This window comes from Anomaloglossus baeobatrachus, chromosome 4 (assembly GCF_048569485.1).
Source record: "Anomaloglossus baeobatrachus isolate aAnoBae1 chromosome 4, aAnoBae1.hap1, whole genome shotgun sequence".
Lineage (NCBI taxonomy): Eukaryota > Metazoa > Chordata > Amphibia > Anura > Aromobatidae > Anomaloglossus > Anomaloglossus baeobatrachus.
In genome coordinates, this window is record NC_134356.1 from 436,264,273 (window position 1) to 436,282,988 (window position 18,716).

Sequence of the window (18,716 nt, forward strand, 5' to 3'; positions counted from 1 at the left end):
CAGGGTTCATGGTAACTGATACAGGGTTCAGTGAGCGAAGGTGCAACGCAGGAGGGAGAAGCAAGCGCAGGAATTGGCCAGAAAAGGGTACACTTTAGAAAGCTGCATCAGACTTGACCTCTGAACTACCCGGGATCGGCTGGAGCCAATCACGGAGGATCCCGACACTCCAAAGGTGGTCCCCCTGGTGTGTGTTTAACTGGCTACAGTGAGTAAAATCCTTGAGACTGCACCCGTGTCACTCAGTTATTCGCCTGCGCCCATCATAAACTACTACTACCACCATCATCCGCCCTGAGGCCCAGCTCTCCCTGTGGAGAGCTATACCCCATCTAAGCTGCGTCACCATCTGCCCGAGAGGCCCCCATCCCGCAGAGGCGGCACCCTGCATGCCGCATACCATAGGTGGCATCACGAACTACCATCCCCATCATCCATTAATTCCCTGTCCCTTTTGATTGACACCGCCGGGGTCACGGAACAGGGCACGCCACCACCGCCGCCCCAGAGCCAGAACCACCGCCCAGTAATGAGTCACCCTACGGCCCCGGTGTGGCCGTGTCACTGACCGGTTCTATAATTAAATGACCCATGTTGTTGTGATTTTCAAAAGGTATGCGCACACAGCAAATTTTAGACACCAGGGGTGTTTTTCAAGGCAAATCCACTTTAGTAAAATGCTAGTGTTTTTGTAATTGATCTTGCAGGGAAGGGCTCAGCATTTTCCCACCCCTGCTATAGATTAAAGACTGAGGCCCAATTCTTCAGTTTATGTCCAAAATTGTAGCATAAAATCGCTTGAATTGTCACAAGATTTTTGCACAACTCAAACTTTTGCAAATATTTTGCTACTATTGGTGTTTTTACGCCGGGATAAGCAGGCTTGCCGACTTTTTGAAAAGTGGGCAGAGCAGAGCATGGCCAGGCAAGCCCAAAAAATTTATCACAAAAAAAAACTAGTAAAGTGTGTTAGAATGTACACCATCTACTGACTGGCATAAGTTTCTCGCAGTGGAGAACACATCTTAATTTGGCACATTACTTCAGCACTTCCTTAAGATTGGCATACACTAGGTGTGGTTTGGCACTTTTTACAATCTAATATCTGTATTAAGGCACAAGTACACTAGTTAGTTATTCAAGTTACATATTTATAGAGGTAGCCCTTGTTTAAACAAGATCTTTATTTTTAGGCTAAAGACACACGGCCCGAGTGGAATGCGATAAAAATCACATTCCAACCGGGACCATGTTGTTACTTGTCGCGCCCATGAGCGATTTTTTTTTTTTTCTCAGCCCTAAACCAACCGAAAAAACAATAGCAGCATGCGATTCGATTAGTTTCCGATTCGTTTTCACTCGCACCTATATAAGTCTATGGGTGCGAGAGAAACATCGCATTACACTGAAGTGCAGTGCGATCATCGCATTAGCTGATAATGGAGGAGATAGGGAGATTAGTTCCTCCCTCTCCTCTGTAGCTGTGATCTGATCGCAGGATCGCATCACAGTATAATGACACTCTGCTTACACTCCCAGAAGAGCGGGAGGCAGGGGTCATTAGCATAATGCATCCGATGCTCTCGCATTGGCTGCTAAATACCAGTGTGTCCTTAGCCTTAAGGCCCCGTTACATGCAACGACGTATCGCCGGGGTCACGGATTCATGACGCACATCCGGCATAGTTAGCGACGTCGTTGCGTGTGACACCAACAAACGGCCGTTAATGATCAAAAATACTCACCTGATCGTGGACACGTCATTCATTTTCAAAAAATCGTTGATTGTTGAGGACGCAGGTTGTTCGTCGTTCCCGAGGCAGCACACATCGCTATGTGTGACACCTCGGGAACGACGAACTACAGCTTACCTGCGGCTGCTGGCAATGAGGAAGGCAGGAGGGAGGTGGGCGGGATGTTATGGCTGCTCATCTCCGCCCCTCCGCTTCTATTGGGCGGCCGCTTAGTGACACCGCTGTGACGCCGCACGAACCGCCCCCTTGAAAAGGAGGTGGTTCGCCGGCAACAGCGACGTCGCTAGGGAGGTAAGTCCCTGTGACGGATCCAAATGATTTTGTGCGCCACGGGCAGCGATTTGCCCGTGACGCACAAACAATGGGGGCGGATGCTTTCACCAGCGCTATCGCTGCGTGTAAAGCCCCCTTCAGCTGTACACTTTACTAAGCAGAGGCATGAATATTACATCTCCTATTTCTAATGGAAGAGTCCAGAAACAACTTTACAATTTTGTAGAGATCTGCATTGTTCATCATTGGATAAAAGTGTTGATATAAATTAATAGCCACTGGCAAGTGATAGCGTGGGCACAGCAAATGTACCAACTCCAAATCTATGGCCAATACTTCAATTCACTAGTAACTTCATAGCACATCATGGGGCAGGAGAAAGATGCGATCAATATACATGGTGGTACTCAGAGTAAATGGAATAGCAATTATGACACGGAGGATCATGGCCCTCATTGTAGAAGTCAATTTATTTGTAAGATATATATATATATATATATATATATATATATATATATATATATTAAAAAAGCAAGATATATTCTAATAGGTGTGCTATCAGATGGATCTTTCACACTAACAGTGCTTTGTTAAACTACAGGGATACCTCATGGGGCATAAACTTATTTAAATTCATTTTTTTCTTAAAAATATCTGCATTTGGACTCCATAAAAGATGTATGCTTTTTTTATTCCACAGAATCTGTATTACTGCACAATGGTGGATCTAAATTAAAGGGTTTGGCCACTACTTTTCTTATTGCTGGCCTTTCCTTAGGATAGGACATCAATATCTAATCTGTGTGATGCAACAGCTGCCGTAAATCAGCTGTTACCGGCACTGGCCGTCAGTTCTCTACTGCTTCCGGAACATAGCAGCTCCATCAAACCTATAGTGGTTGTGGCCAGGTACTGTCGATCTACCCTTTATTCATTTGAATCATGAGTGGATCTGTAGTATCCGGCCACTATAGAAACGACAGAGCTGCTGTGCTCCGGCAGCATCTGAGCACATAGGCCATCAATATAAAAAGTAATGGCCAACCTCCAGCTGATTTTTATAATCACTTCAAATTGAGCATTTTCTACATATGTCCTATGCAGAAAAGCGTATGTAAACTTTTTAATGCTTTGCTGTAGACTTTAAAGGTAACATCTGATTGCATTGCTTGAGACCTAAAAAAAAGAAAAAATGACAATGGAAATGCAGCAAAACATTGTGGGCAAATAACGCCAGAATAAGAATTGCAAAGTGTGTCTAAAATAAAACTGTCTAGATGACCCTTATTCTGCTAAAATGTTGTTTATAAATACATCCTTCTGTGACGCTACAAGTACTAATATACATTTGCATATTTAAGACAAACCACACAGTAAATCTGTTCCTACAAAGGTCATGTTTTATTTCATTGTTAAAATCAATAAAATAAGAAGTCCTATTTGCGAATTAAACTGTCCTTTTTAAAATCTTAAATAACTGAATACAGCAGCAGATTCTGACACAGGAGCGGCTCCTGGAAGACGTCTCTTCAGCGGATACTTTGGTTCAGGTATTGTACAAACATGTTTGCAAGCTGTGAGATGTTCTCATTGGGATGTAGTTTGGTGTAACTGATGAATTGTTGACGAAGCCTCCGCAATTCTGACATATTTAGGATACGTGGCAGCTGAATGTGGGAACATTAAGGAAAACACAGCAGAATATTGAAAACTTAGAAGCAGGTCATGTTAAAAAAAAAACTACATAGATAAGAGAAACCCAAGAGAACACAAAATGATCAAATACCCTATAATAAAGTAAAGAGTAGCAGTAAATAACATGGGGCACTTGGGTAACACTGTTTGATCAAAAGGCGTAAAAGCCAAAGTAAAAGCTTCTGCTGGCATCTGAGGGGAGTATGTGTGTTAATTTTAATGTTTTCCTCCATTAAAGAATGAAAAGGGATTCTCCTAGTAGTGGACAACCCCTTTAATTATTTGAGAAGGTAAATGTTTCTGACAGGTTTCCCTTATGAAAAGTAGATACTATGGTTTTGTCCTGACGAAGTTAATAGATTGCTTTGAAAAGCGTAGACTAATAAACCATTTTCAACTTAATCATTTCGAGTCCTATTTGTCCAGTGAGGCAGCACAAAAGAACTGCATTTTATCCCAATATGTAGTAGGTGTAATATTATTATTAACAAATACTTCGATTAGAAATGTTCTATAATTCTCCTGTTTAGTTATGTTGCTTACCTGATGTGCAGGGCATTGCAGCAGCTTAGGTATCCATGGATAAGACGACGCATATAGTGACAGTTAGTTGCTTGTTGTTGTAAGTATAGATATTTAAGCTACTGAAACGCCCTGCACATCAGGTAAGAAGTGACATGGCTAAATCGGTAAAACTATATCTAATTGGAGTTATTTGCTAATCTTAGCATTATTACACCTGTCACATATGAAAATAATCAGCTTTGTAATATATTACCGGAGCAGTCTGCTTATTGCTCATCCTGGATTGAGGTTTTTAAATTCAGGGGCAAAACTCTGTCTCTAGTGAACACAGATTTTCCCATTACAGAGATAGAACTTCATGAGCATTCTATGTAGGGGGATGGGGTGGGAGAACTAGAGGTAGACACAAACATTCTGCTACAAGTTCTAAAACATTGGTGGGGAACTTCTGGCCCCTGGGCAGATTCCCGGGGACCACAATGCTCAGGCCGAAAGCAGTGTGTTGCCAGCTGCCGGCCCTTTAACACTAGAACTACTGGACTCGTGACACCTATATAGAAATACATGGTGCAAAGTAGTCAAAATGACTCAACCTTTGCTTATTTCCCGATGTGTACTCTGGCTGTGTGCAGGGAGCCGGCACTGGCAGCGTTAGAGCGGCGGACGCTGTAATTAAAGTAAATATCGGGTAACCAAGCAAAGGGCTTCCCTTGGTTACCCGATGTTTACCGTGGTTACAGCTTACCGCAGGCTGCCAGAAGCAGTCTCCCTGCAGTTCGTCGCTCTCTCGCTGTCACACACAGCGATGTGTGCTTCACAGCGGGAGAGCGACGAGCAAAAAATGAAGCAGGACATTCAGCAACGAGCGGCGACCTCACAGCAGAGGCCAGCTCGTAGCTGGATGTCACACACAACGACAGCGACGGGACGTCGCTGCTACGTCACAGAAAATGGTGACGTAGCAGCGACGTCGTTGTTGCCGTCGCTGTGTGTGACACCACCTTTAGCGTGCAATTCTCCCCGTCCCGCAGATGAAGATGGCAGCTGCAGCCTCAGTGATGCATGTGCCCCAGCCTCTCCAGTTTCATGTGCCGCTCAGCATCTCCAGTGCTGTGTGTGTCTCCAGTGCTATATGTGCACAAAGCCTCTCCAGCGCTGTATGTTCTCCAGCATTTACAGTGATGCATGTGCCGCAGTGTCTTCTACAATGTACGTTACACAGCAAATCCTTTGATGTATAGGCTCCAACCACAGTATCTCCGGTAATGTATATGCTCCTTTCCTTCTTACAATTTCTTTCCTATGTGATGTATATACACAAGTCTCAGTATCTCTGGAAAAGCAGTTGTGAGAAGCAACATGATCAATATCAACTTGTTTCAGAGCTGCACCAAAGAGAAGCAGCTCCAGCCATCACATTAGGGGGAGAGTTAATTGTTTGAACAAATACAGGAGGGTAATTTTCAATTTGATATTTTTGTGCTGCCCCCAAATGATAGTAGAAATATCTAAATGGCTCTTGGCAGAAATAAAGATTCACCACACATCTTAAATACAGTACCACCTGTCAACGTAAAAATATGTTGAAACAAAACAGTCTTCACTTTGGACACTAGATGTCAGCAAAAAAAAAGTTATTTTCTAAAAGGAGAAATGGATATCCTATTTTACAGCATATCGGTAGTAGATGGAGAGATAAAGCCCTAATACATATAAAAAGTCACTGGTTGATAGAAAAAAAGTCAGTGACTTATACTGGTCTTCTCACTCGAAGTAAGATAGTGCTCTCAGCTACACTGTGTGTAGGAAAAGCAGAAGAGATGGCCATCAGCCATACTAACATTCTTCCGACAGCTATAGAATAGGCCTTTAGATTAGCTATAAAAAAAGAGAATTTTGTTACTTACGTAAATTCTTTTTCTTATAGTTCCGTATTGGGAGACCCAGACCATGGGTGTTTAGCTTCTGCCTCCGGAGGACACACAAAGTACTATACTTAAAAGTGTAGCTCCTCCCTCTGAGCCTATACACCCCCTGGTAGCCAGTCCTAGCTAGTTTAGTGCAAAAGCTGAAGGAGAATAGCCACCCACAAGTAGAAGCGAGTAAGAACCGGAACAACCGGAGACTCTGTCCACGACAACAGCCGGTGATAACACACGGAACAAGAAAATTGCCAACAGGCAACAGGGAGGGAGCTGGGTCTCCCAATACGGAACTATAAGAAAAAGAATTTACGGTAAGTAACAAAATTCTCTTTTTCTTTATCGTTCCTTTGGGAGACCCAGACCATGGGACGTTCCAAAGCTGTCCCTGGGTGGGAATAAACAGAAAAAACTAAGAAGTAGGCGGAGCCTAATTTCACAAGTGGGCGACAGCCGCCTGAAGGATGCGTCTGCCCAAGCTCGCATCTGCCGAAGCATGAGCATGCACTTGGTAGTGCTTCGAAAAGGTATGCAGGCTAGTTCAAGTGGCAGCCTGACAGACTTGTTGAGCCGTAGCCTGTTGCCTAAAAGCCCAAGAGGCACCGACAGCTCTGGTCGAGTGTGCTTTGATCCCCGGCGGGGGGAGGCACCTGAGTACTCTGGTAGGCGTCCGAAATGGTCGATCTAATCCAACGGGCCAAGGTCGGCTTAGAAGCAGAGAGACCCTTGCGCCGCCCTGTGGTTAGCACAAAAAGAGAGGTGCGAGACACATAGATCCGGAGAGCACGCACCAGATCTAGAGTATGCAGCGCTTTCTCAAAGGGATGAACAGGGGCCGGACAGAAGGAAGGCAAGGAAATATCCTGGTTAAGGTGGAAGGGAGAGACCACCTTAGGAAGAAAGTCCGGGGTCGGACGGAGAACTACCTTGTCTTGGTGAAAAAACAAAAAAGGTGACTCCGAGGAGAGCGCAGCCAAATCAGAGACTCTCCTGAGAGAAGTTATGGCAACTAGAAAGGCCACCTTTTGAGAAAGACGATACAAAGAAACCTCCCTAAGGGGCTCGAAAGGGGGTTTCTGCAATACCGTGAGGACCAAGTTAAGGTCCCAGGGATCCAAGGGCCGCCGATAAGGCGGAATGATGTGAGACGCACTTTGCATGAAGGTGCGGACCTGAGCCAGCCGGGCGAGACGCCGCTGGAACAGCACTGATAGAGCTAAGACTTGTCCCTTGAAAGCGTTGAGGGACAGTCCTAGCTGCAGACCGGACTGTAAAAAAGACAGAAGGGTCGGCAACGAGAGTGGCCAAGGAATACCAGAAGCCGTCAAAATCCAGGACTCAAGAGCCACGCCGTCAATTTGAGTGCCGCAGAATTCGGGCGGAAAAACGGACCTTGCGAGAGCAGGTCTGGACGGTCCGGAAGATGCCACGGCATCTCCACGGACAGTTGGAGCAGGTCCGGATACCAAGCTCGCCTGGGCCAGTCCGGTGCAATGAGGATGACTTGACGGCCCTCCATTCTGATCTTGCGCAGGACTCTGGGCAAGAGCGCTAGAGGGGGAAACGCGTAGGACAGACGAAACTGGGACCAGTCTTGAACCAGAGCGTCTGCGGCGAAGGCCTGAGGATCGTGGGAGCGAGCCACGTAAACTGGAACCTTGTTGTTGTGACGGGATGCCATTAGGTCCACGTCCGGAGTGCCCCACTAGCGGCAGATTGACTGAAACACTGCCGGGTGCAGGGACCACTCGCCACCGTCCAGGGATTGACGGCTGAGATAATCTGCCTCCCAGTTTTCTACGCCAGGGATGTGGACTGCGGATATGGTGGACTTGGAGTCCTCCGCCCATTGAAGAATGCGTTGGACCTCCAACATTGCCAGGCGGCTGCGTGTCCCGCCTTGGTGATTGATGTAGGCAACCGCTGTCGCGTTGTCTGACTGGACTCGAATGTGCCTGCCCGCCAACAGGTGGTGAAAGGCTAGGAGAGCTAGAAACACAGCTCTGGTTTCCAGCACATTGATTGAAAGGGCTGACTCGGACGGAGTCCAAGTGCCCTGTGCTCTGTGGTGGAGATGTACCGCTCCCCAGCCGGATAGGCTGGCATCCGTGGTGAGAATCACCCAGGACGGAGTCAGGAAGGAGCGCCCTTGGGACAGGGAGAGGGGTCGAAGCCACCACTGAAGAGAGCTCCTGGTCCGTGGCGACAGGGCCACTAACCTCTAAGGAGGAAGGCCGCTTGTCCCAACAGCGGAGAATGTCCAGCTGCAGAGGACGCAGATGGAACTGGGCATAGGGAACCGCCTCCATGGAGGCCACCATTTGACCCAGCACCTGCATCAGATGCCTGAGGGTATAACGGCGGGGCCTCAGGAGAGAGCGCACCGCCAACCGGAGTGACAGCTGTTTGTCTAAGGGCAACTTCACAAGTGCCGGCAAAGTCTCGAACTGCATCCCTAGGTACGCGAGACTCTGGGTCGGAGTCAGAGTGGATTTGGGAAGATTGACAATCCACCCGAATTGGGCTAGGGTGGCGAGAGTGAGCGAAACACTCCGCTGACAGTCTGTGCTGGATGTACCCTTGACCAGAAGGTCGTCCAGATAAGGAAGTACTGCTAACCCCTGGAGGTGCAGGACCGCAATCACTGCCGCCATGACCTTGGTGAATACCCGAGGGGCCGTGGCTAACCCGAAGGGGAGAGCCACGAATTGGAAATGATCCTCTCCTATCGCAAAACGTAACCAACGCTGATGTGACACTGCGATTGGCACATGTAGATGGGCATCTCTGATGTCGATGGACGCCAGGAACTCCCCTTGGGTCATAGAGGCAATGACTGATCGCAGAGACTCCATGCGAAAATGCCGCACCCGGACATGCTTGTTGAGAAGCTTGAGATCCAGGATGGGCCGGAAGGTACCGTCCTTTTTTGGAACTAGGAAGAGATTGGAGTAAAAACCTCTGAACCGTTCTTGAGCGGGAACTGGGACAATCACTCCGTTTGCCTGCAAGGACGCCACGGCCTGCGAGAAGGCGGCGGCCTTGGAGCAGGGGGGAGTTGAGAGAAAAAATCTGTTTGGAGGGCTGGAAGAGAATTCTATCCTGTAGCCGTGAGATATGATGTCTCTCACCCACTGATCGAAGACTTGCTTTAACCAAGCGTCGCCAAAGTGGGAGAGCCTGCCACCGACTAAGGACGTGGCTGGAGCGGGCCGAGAGTCATGAGGAAGCTGCCTTAGTGGCAGAACCTCCTGCGGTCTTCTGCGGACGCGCTTTTGGGCGCCAGTTGGATTTCTGATCCTTGGCTGAGTTAGCGGACAAGGCGGAAGGCTTAGAGGATGACCAGTTGGAGGAACGAAAGGAACGAAACCTCGATTGATTCCTACCCTGGGCGGGTTTCCTGGTCTTGGTTTGTGGCATGGAAGTACTCTTCCCGCCAGTAGCTTCTTTAATGATTTCATCCAGCTGTTCACCAAACAGCCGTGAACCAGCAAAAGGGAGCCCAGCAAGAAACTTCTTGGAAGAAGCATCTGCCTTCCACTCTCTAAGCCACAAAATCCTGCGGATAACAAGAGAATTAGCTGAAGCCACCGCAGTGCGGTGAGCAGCCTCTAGCATGGCAGACATGGCATTGGATGAAAAAGCTGAAGCCTGAGCAGTTAAGGTAACCATCTCAGGCATAGATTCCTTGGTGAGGGAATGCATCTCCTCTAGAGAAGCAGAGATGGCTTTTAGAGCCCACACTGCTGCAAAAGTCGGGGAAAACGCAGCCCCCGCAGCTTCATACACAGATTTGGCCAGAAGGCCAATCTGACGGTCAGTGGAATCCTTAAGTGAGGTACCGTCAGCCACCGACACAACGGTCCGGGCTGAGAGCCTAGACACCGGGGGGTCTACCTTTGGGGAGTGAGACCACTTCTTGACCACCTCAGGTGGAAATGGAAACCGGTCATCAGAACCACGCTTTGGAAAGCGTTTGTCAGGGCAGGCCCTGGGCTTGGTCACAGCGGCCTGAAAACTGGAGTGGTTAAAGAGCACACTCTTCACTCTCTTAGGCGAGGTAAACTGATGTTTTTCTGCCAAAGAGAGTTGCTCCTCTGACACTGGCGGATTGAGATCCAGCACAGAATTAATAGAAGCAATCAAATCACTAAGATCTGAGTCACCCTCAGAGAAATCGATGGGATACATAGCCTCCGAGCCCCCAGTGAGGGCATCCTCTTCATCTTGAGAGTCAGCTCTTGAGGCAGAGCCGTGGGATGGGGAGGGGGAGGAAACCCTGCGCCTTCTCTTAGAAGGACGGGGTCTGGGATCAGATGATGAATCCTCCGTGAGCTCCGATGGACGGAGGTCAGAGGATAGGAGTCCTCTGTCAAGAGTATTAGAGGCACCCTGTGAGGGGGGCTGATGCATATTCATCAAAGTCCTGGACAAAAGACCCATGGACTCAGCAAATGACTGGGATATGGACCTAGAAAAGGACTCTACCCAGGCCGGGGGTTCAATCACAGGTGCAGCAGCAGCCTGAGAGACCACTGGGGGTGAGACTCCAGGCTGTGGCACCGCCAAGTTAGAGAATGCATGTGTGGATGTATGCCTCCTGACACAAAGCAATAAACTGGCTAGGACTGGCTACCAGGGGGTGTATAAGCTCAGAGGGAGGAGCTACACTTTTAAGTGTAGTACTTTGTGTGTCCTCCGGAGGCAGAAGCTAAACACCCATGGTCTAGGTCTCCCAAAGGAACGATAAAGAAAGGTGGGCTTTTCATTCTTTTTCTACTCGGACCTTGCCAGTCAATGCATAATAATATTAAGGCCTCATGAGTAAACACATACCACTGAGCAGCCAGTGATAAGCCTCCTTCACATATCAATGCAAAACACGAACATTTTGCACGGTCTGGTGAAGTTGCCTATGTGTGTTCTTTGTGCTATACATGTGCCATCCAAATAGCACACAGACAGCATGAGCTAGTATGCTTACCTGTCTGCACTGCTGTTACTTTTTGGTCTGCGGTGAGTGCAGTGAATATGCAGTAAACATAATGAGTGGGACCCGGAAGTAACAGCAGCACCGGGGACAGGCAAATATAAAAATTCTTTATTTTTACGTGACCTGTGATTCTCTTCAGTATGTGTCACATTGACGTTACATGGATCACATCAGTGTGCCGTCCGGGTGACACTTCAGCTGCCGGCAGAAAATGGACATGTCGCAGTGTGGCGCACACGGACACGCATATTACTCCACATGGACATATTGTCTGTGTGAAAACACAGTTGTGTGACCAAGCCGATTGATTTTAATTGGTCTATGCGAGTCAGTGTCTCCATTATGTGTGAAAGTGGATGTCAAACGTACTGGAGACACGGATGTGTGAAGGATGCCTTACCTCGAGCAGTGCCAACAAAATACCACCATACAGCACATATAATACTCTTAGCAGCATCAAATACCACAGTGCAGCACATCATTACCCCCAAAGAGCAACAAATATTACACAGTGGAGTAAAATACTTCCCTAGCAAGGCCAATTAAACACTGCAGTGCAATGTAAAACACTTTCCCAGCAACACCACAGCTAGCATGAAATATCTCCCCAATACCACTAAATGGCACAATACCTCCGCAGCAACCCTGAAAACACAAAATAATACCCGTGATGAACCACATACATCACTGTAGTGTAAAATACCTTCCTGGTACCACCAAAATGCACACTGTAGCAATACCTCCTGAATGAACAAAATATCACCCAGATAAACGAATACAGTGCAGCAAAAAATAACAAAAACATACACCACAGAATAGACCACTACCGCTGCATAGTCCCCTAACAGCAGCATTGCCCTTCCCACCAAACCCTCACTGGCAGCAACACTGTCCCTCTTCCCACCCAGTTACCACTAGCAGCACAGCTTTGGCATTTCACCTATGCCTTCCCCTTTGGTAGCAGCATTCTTCCCAGAAGAGGCTAAGCCCTAGAGATGACCTGCACCTCACATCCAATGCACCGTGTGTCACCAGTCGACTCCAAGTCACACCTGGAGAGGCTGCAGGGGAAAAAAATAAAACATAGTATCACTTTAAAATGGAGATACGGTTGAAATGATATTTTTCCCTCTTGCACAAATTTGTTTTCTCTCCAACTTGTGCAAAAAAAAAAATAATTCACAAACTGCACAGTGTGAACCTTGCTACAGCCTGTAAAAGTCATGTGTTTTTTTGTTTGTTTAAAAAAAAAAGGATATTTTCTCTGTGGCTCCTGGCACCATAATGATATCTCCTGGAACGCTGGTTTTCTGGGCACTTAGAATAGCCTGGGAAAATAAAGTTACAATAAAAGCAATGTGAGATTAAGAGAAGATCTGTTGTTTTTAGTTTTACCACTTTTGCACAATAACGTTATAAAAAAAAAAAAACAAACAAACTTTTTGCACTGAAACATTTAAGACCCCCAAACTTTTATGTTTTCCCACCTTAGCTTCATGTGGGCTTTTTTTTCCAGGATAATCAATATGGTTTCAGTCAGGTTCAAAATGTAATATACTGAAGATGTTATTTGTATTTTTAAAAGGTATTTTTGTCCATAGTCATTAAAAAATGTGAAATCTTGCAATGTTCACACTGGCCACTAGGCCTAATGGTAAAGTCATATTTTCTCAAATCATGCAGATCTTGCCTCAGAATTCCCTTACATGCTGGGAAAATACCTTCGCTGGCGATTTTTCTGATTCCAGCAGGTCTAAGATACCAGTCCTGGTGCTGCCCGTCTGATCACTACAGCCTCTGATTGGTTGTAGCTCTCACACTAGATGCAATGTCACCATAGGAGGCTGGGATGTGGCAGGACCAGCATGAAAACTTTAGTTTTTTTTCCAATTCTTCACTTGATTTTGCTGCGTAGCACCTGCTCACGCACTAACCTCCACAGGATTGTGTTTTATTGCAGATGTTAACCAACCATATTTATGTCAACTGAAAAAATCAGTATACAGTGTGTCCACCCATATCCTGTCCACCACAATTAACTTGAGAACGGCGGCAGCTATAGGCATAGAAGTGGTGTCTAGGTATAGTAAAGTAGCCATGCGCTACGCAACGAAACCACCTATAGCGCCACCTGGTGGAAAACAGAGTTAGTATTTTTATCTCGAAAACGGAACGAGATAGAGAAAAAAAAGGGAATTACAAAGTTGTAGGCCATCATCAATTCAATACGAATCGACACCTTGCATACATAAATGCTACGAGTTGAAACCCATGACCCCCCCCCCCCCCAAAACATTGAATGTTGGTCACGCATATGGCGTTCATTTAACTTTGATGCTCAAACTGGCCACAGTTAGCTGCAATGCACATCTGGACTCTGGACAGCATACTGTATCTGGCTGCACGTTGTGCAATATGGTAGGTGACACGTTTGCACAAGCATCTGTAATAAGTTGTTGTAGGTCCTGCAATGTTGGTGGAGGGGTCGCATACACCTGCTGTTTGATGTGACCTCACAGAAAGAAGTCCAATTGGGTTAGGTCAGGTGAGCGTGGAGGCCACTCCACGCAGCCACTATACCCAATCACTTGTAGGAAGGTCTCCATGAGGTATCACTTCACGTCCGCAGCCTTGTGAGTTTTACACGTTCTAATCATTGCATTTCTGTATGCAAGGTGTCTCGATTCGTATTGAATTGATGATGCCCTACAACTTTGTAATTCACTTTTTTTCTCTATCTCGTTCCATTTTCGAGATAAAAATGCTAACTCTGTTGGTTTGCAGCAGGTGGCGCTATAGGTGGTTTCATTGCGTACCGTATGGCTACTTTACTATATCTAGACACCACTTCTATTCCTATAGCTGCCCCCGTTTTCAAGTTAATGGCAGTGGACAGGATATGGGTGGACACACTGTATAAAAGCATAATAAAATACACTGGTGATATTGATATTCTAAAAATCTGCAAAACAAATCAATTAACATCTTGAAAATAAAAGCAAAGTTTTGATGAGATTACCAAAATCTCATCCATTTTGGTAATAGTGTTCCCATGCAGGCTAAAGGCCCCGTCACACTAAGCAACATCGCTAGCAACATCGCTGCTAACGAACAACTTTTGTGACGTTGCTAGCGATGTTGCTGTGTGTGACATCCAGCAACAACCTGGCCCCTGCTGTGAGGTCGTTGGTTGTTGCTGAATGTCCTGGGCCATTTTTTAGTTGTTGCTGTCCTGCTGTGAAGCACAGATCGCTGTGTGTGACAGCGAGACAGCAACAACTAAATGTGCAGGCAGCAGGAGCCGGCTTCTGCGGAGGCTGGTAACCAATGTAAACATCGGGTAACCAAAAAGCCCTGTCCTTGGTTACCCGATATTTACCTTTGATACCAGCCTCAGCTGCTCTCACTGTCAGTGCCGGCTCCTGCTCTGTAAACATGTAGCTGCAGGACACATCGGGTTAATTAACCCGATGTGTGCTGTAGCTAGGAGAGCAAGGAGCCAGCGCTAAGCAGTGTGCGCTGCTCCCTGCTCTGTGCACATTAGCTGCAGCACACATCAGGTAATTAACCCGATGTGTGCTGTAACTAGGAGAGCAAGGAGCCAGCGCTCAGTATGCGCTGCTCCCTGCTCTCTGCACGTGTGGCTGGACACTGGTTGCTGGTGAGCTCACCAGCAACTCGTGTAGCCACGCTCCAGCAATCCCTGCCAGGTCAGGTTGCTGGTGGGATCGCTGGAGCGTCGCAGTGTGACAGCTCACCAGCAACCTCCTAGCAACTTACCAGCGATCCCTATCGTTGTTGGGATCGCTGGTAAGTTGCTTAGTGTGACTGGACCTCAAGAAAATCTTCACATTATCTATAAGGTCTGAACAAACCCAGATTCTTAATCCAATCATCCAGAATTGTGCTTCTTTTTTAGATAAAGTATATAATAAAACAATGCCATTTTCATTTGTACAGATACTTTCGTTAGTAGACTTCACTTACCATCACAACATCTTGTGTCACCTTGTCCAACTCATGCAAAAAATTTGTAGAGGACAAAGGTTGCTGTTTGGAAAAAGAAAACAAAAAAAAACAAACAAACAATGGGTGTTACAAAAGCAAACCTTCTACAAGTAGCTGTAACCAAGCACAAACAATAAAAACCCCAGAGATGCTGGTTTACAAATTAGAGGATTACCTCCGTCCCTGTAGTCAATTTTCATTTTTGCACTTTCATTTTCTTCTCCCTCCCAGTCCTCCAAGAGTGATAACATTTTATTATATTTCTTTTTAGCTGTCAATAAATATCCATTTGAAAAAAGAAAAATCCACTATTGCTGCTTTGGACTCATTTTTAAAGTATTCACTGTGTAGTAAAAATTACCTGGTAGCTTTATTCTGGAAGTCAGTACAATTGCGCTGCATTGACACACCCATGTGACACGTTCTATTCCGGTCAGTTTTTCCTTGGACATTACATTGAGAAAGAGTTTCATTGATCCAAACACTTTAGTTTTATTGGAATGTGTCTCTGGTCCAGGAGACCTAGAGAATGTCCCATTAACATACATTTTGTCTATGGGGATTCGTGTAAAACTGATGACACACTGAAGACGTAATTTGTAGACATAGGTGAGCACTAAAATGCTCTGGTGTCACGGATATGTCATGAGTGACAGACATTCCTGTGTTGTCTGGCTATAGCAGGTCACAGGATTTGTTGCGCAAACTGCTCCCTGACCTATTATTTCTCTTGGTTTTCATCTCTTTCCCTTTAGCACCCTGCAGAGTTCCTCAGCCTGTCAGCTGCTGTTTATCAGTAGTTCCGTGTCTTTATATACCTTCACTTTCTATTACTCGGTGCTGGTGATACTTCATATGCCTTTATCAAGTCTTCAGTGCAAGCAGTCTGTTTGCACACATCTGGAGAATCTTGGTGGTCCACTCCCTGAGTCAACTAGAGAGAAGTTGTTTTTAGTTATCCCTTATTTTTGTGTCTCCTTTAGAGCCTAGTGGGGTTGATGAAGAGCTCATACAATCAGCTCCCCACCTAGGGCCCAGACCGGGGTCAGTCTATGACCAGGTATCTAGCTCATCGTATAGGTGCGGAACCTATCTAAGGCGGTGAGGGAACCCAGGGCCCAGCGGTAGGCTTGGTCAGGGATCACCATCTCACCCTTTTCTTGACACAGGGTTTCCCTTCTGCTGTTCGCTTGGTACTTCCCCGTAGCTAGCGTGACATCTTGGGCTTGGTCCTTCAGTTGAGCAGGTCAGCCGCTCTGAAAGTGTTCATCTTGTTTCAAACTATTTGTCCTAGTGATCGTGTGATTCAATTACTAAGAACAAATTCCTTGAAACGTGTCAGGGTTTGTTCCCTTGTTGCATGGTTTTATGTCTTGCAACTTTTGTATAAAAACCAAACTTTTTTTTTTCTATTTGAACAGGAGTGCCGTAACTTCATTTTCCTTTAACCTGCATAAAACTGATCTCTGAGGCCTAATAAGCCTGGAGTACTTCCTGGAATATTTCTTTTTTGAATGTTTTCATGCCTGATGTTAAGGGGAATGTGTCATAAAAAATTACCTATTGCTGAAATAAAGTTTTTATATTAAAAGTATCTTTTTTTAAAAAAAAAAAAAAAAAACATTTTGCCAATCTTTTTACTTTTTAATTTTTAATATCACATTCTATATTAAAAGTTAAAAATCTTAAAATTTTCACACTGATCACTGAGGCTTGTTTGACGATACTTCCTGGTTCAGGAAATTGTACACGTATATAACCATAATCAACAGGATCATCAGACCTTAAGTTTTGTATTAAAGCATCTAATGAATGAAAAAGTGATTTGTGAAGTGAGGATGAGCAGTGTCCACTGTGACATCACCTGTGTGATTGGTGGATCCTGTATAATCAGTGGTGTACAGAGGTGTTACCTCTCATTGTAATCCTGCCTCTCATAAGGAAACTGTTGTAAACTCTTCCTGAAATGACAGCAAGTGTGAGCCCAGAATAGCCCCAGTGGTCAGTGTGAACATTACAAAAATACCATTTTTTTTTATTTAATAAAGATTGTTATATCTACTGTATATATTAAGCGACAAAGAAAAAAAATTGCAAAGCCTGAATTGCAGATTTTTGGTCACTGCACTTCCCCAAATAAACAGTGATCAAAACCTTGTATGTACCATAACCCCTTCACGACCTTGGACGTACTGGTCGCAGCGAGCCCGCCTATTTCCTCGCACCTGTCAGCTGATCGGATCAGCCGACATGTGCAGCTAACAAGGGTGGCTAGATCGGACATAAAATTTGGATCGGGAACCGGACTTGACCTGAACCTCAATTGAAGTCACTAATTGGGCAGTTCAGGTCTCCGCTCACATGCAGCCAGCCATAAACAGAACACTCTGGGGGAGGGTTTTTTCCCATCATTTTTATTTTTTTCTTCTTTTCATTTGGTGCACACTACATCCGATCATGCTCTCGTTACCCCCAGTGTGAGGTATTCAAACACTGCAAGCAGCTCGCACTGGGCTGAGCACAAAGCGTACCTGAGCACAGTGATGCTCGCGAGAGTGGTTTGCATACGTAAACCACCCAAACTTAGGGGTTTTATTGTAAAGTCTGTGTTTGATACGGGTTCGCTCATCTCTACTCATGACGCCTTGGACACAGTCAAGGCACCCCTGTTCCAGAGGCAGCAAAACAAACCCAAAATGTCTTTGAACCTTCACTATGTTTGAATGTAGGTACTGTGTTCTTTACTTTGTAGGTATAATTCCGCTTTCAGAAAACAGTAGAATGATCTGTTTTATCAAAAAGCTCTCTTGGTCTCATCTGTCTACAAGACGTTTTCCTAGAAAGCTGTTGACTCACATAAAAAAGCCAGGCTGCAGCTTGCCAAAATGTATGTGTCTGTGTCAGCAGTAGGGTTCTCCTTGGTCTCCTGCCATAGCGTTTCATTCCATTCAAATGTTGACTAACTGACACGGATGCCCCCTGAGCCTGCAGGACAGCTTGAATTCCTTTGCAACTTGATTGGGGCTGCATATCCTCCATCCGGAATATCCTGAGTTGCAAGTTATCAATTTTTTACTGCCGTCCATGTCCAGGAACATTAGCTACAGTGCCATGGGTTGTAAACGTCCTGATTATGTTGCGCACCGTGGACAAAGGAACATAAAGATCTCTAGAGATAGACTTGTAACCTTGTCATTGTTGATATTTTTCAACAATTTTGGGTCTTAAACCCTCAGACAGTTCTCTTTTTCCTAGCCTGGCTGTCTTTAGAAAGACCGCGCGGACACGGGATCATCCCACTGAATGCCCGTACTTCATCACCATGGGCAGAATGCTACATAGACAAAACAGGGTGAAGGTACCACAATCCAGTATTGGATCTTCAACAGTCAACAGCACATAGTACATTTCTAGCAAGAACACAGGATGATACAAGCAGAGTCTCACTCATCGGTGGCCCACCAAAAATTAGAATCTTTGTGACTTAGGAGCTTCTAGGACTAAACTATCCCAGGTAGCAGCTCCCCCCCTTTTGGCAGACACTTA

The 18,716-nt window shown here is 45.8% G+C and overlaps 1 protein-coding gene across 3 annotated transcripts in view; it reads right to left on the reverse strand.

The window, feature by feature from the left end:
• Positions 1-3,405: 3,405 nt before the first annotated feature.
• Positions 3,406-18,716, reverse strand: part of KTI12 (KTI12 chromatin associated homolog) — a 91,790-nt gene continuing 76,479 nt past the window's right edge. For all 3 annotated transcript variants that reach the window (XM_075345482.1, XM_075345480.1, XM_075345481.1), the window contains 3 exons: positions 15,150-15,212; positions 12,420-12,490; positions 3,406-3,698 (listed from right to left, as the gene is read on the reverse strand). In XM_075345482.1, coding sequence (XP_075201597.1) covers positions 3,557-3,698; positions 12,420-12,490; positions 15,150-15,212 — 276 coding nt within the window. In that variant the 3' untranslated portion in view covers positions 3,406-3,556. The remainder of the gene's footprint in view (positions 3,699-12,419; positions 12,491-15,149; positions 15,213-18,716) is intronic.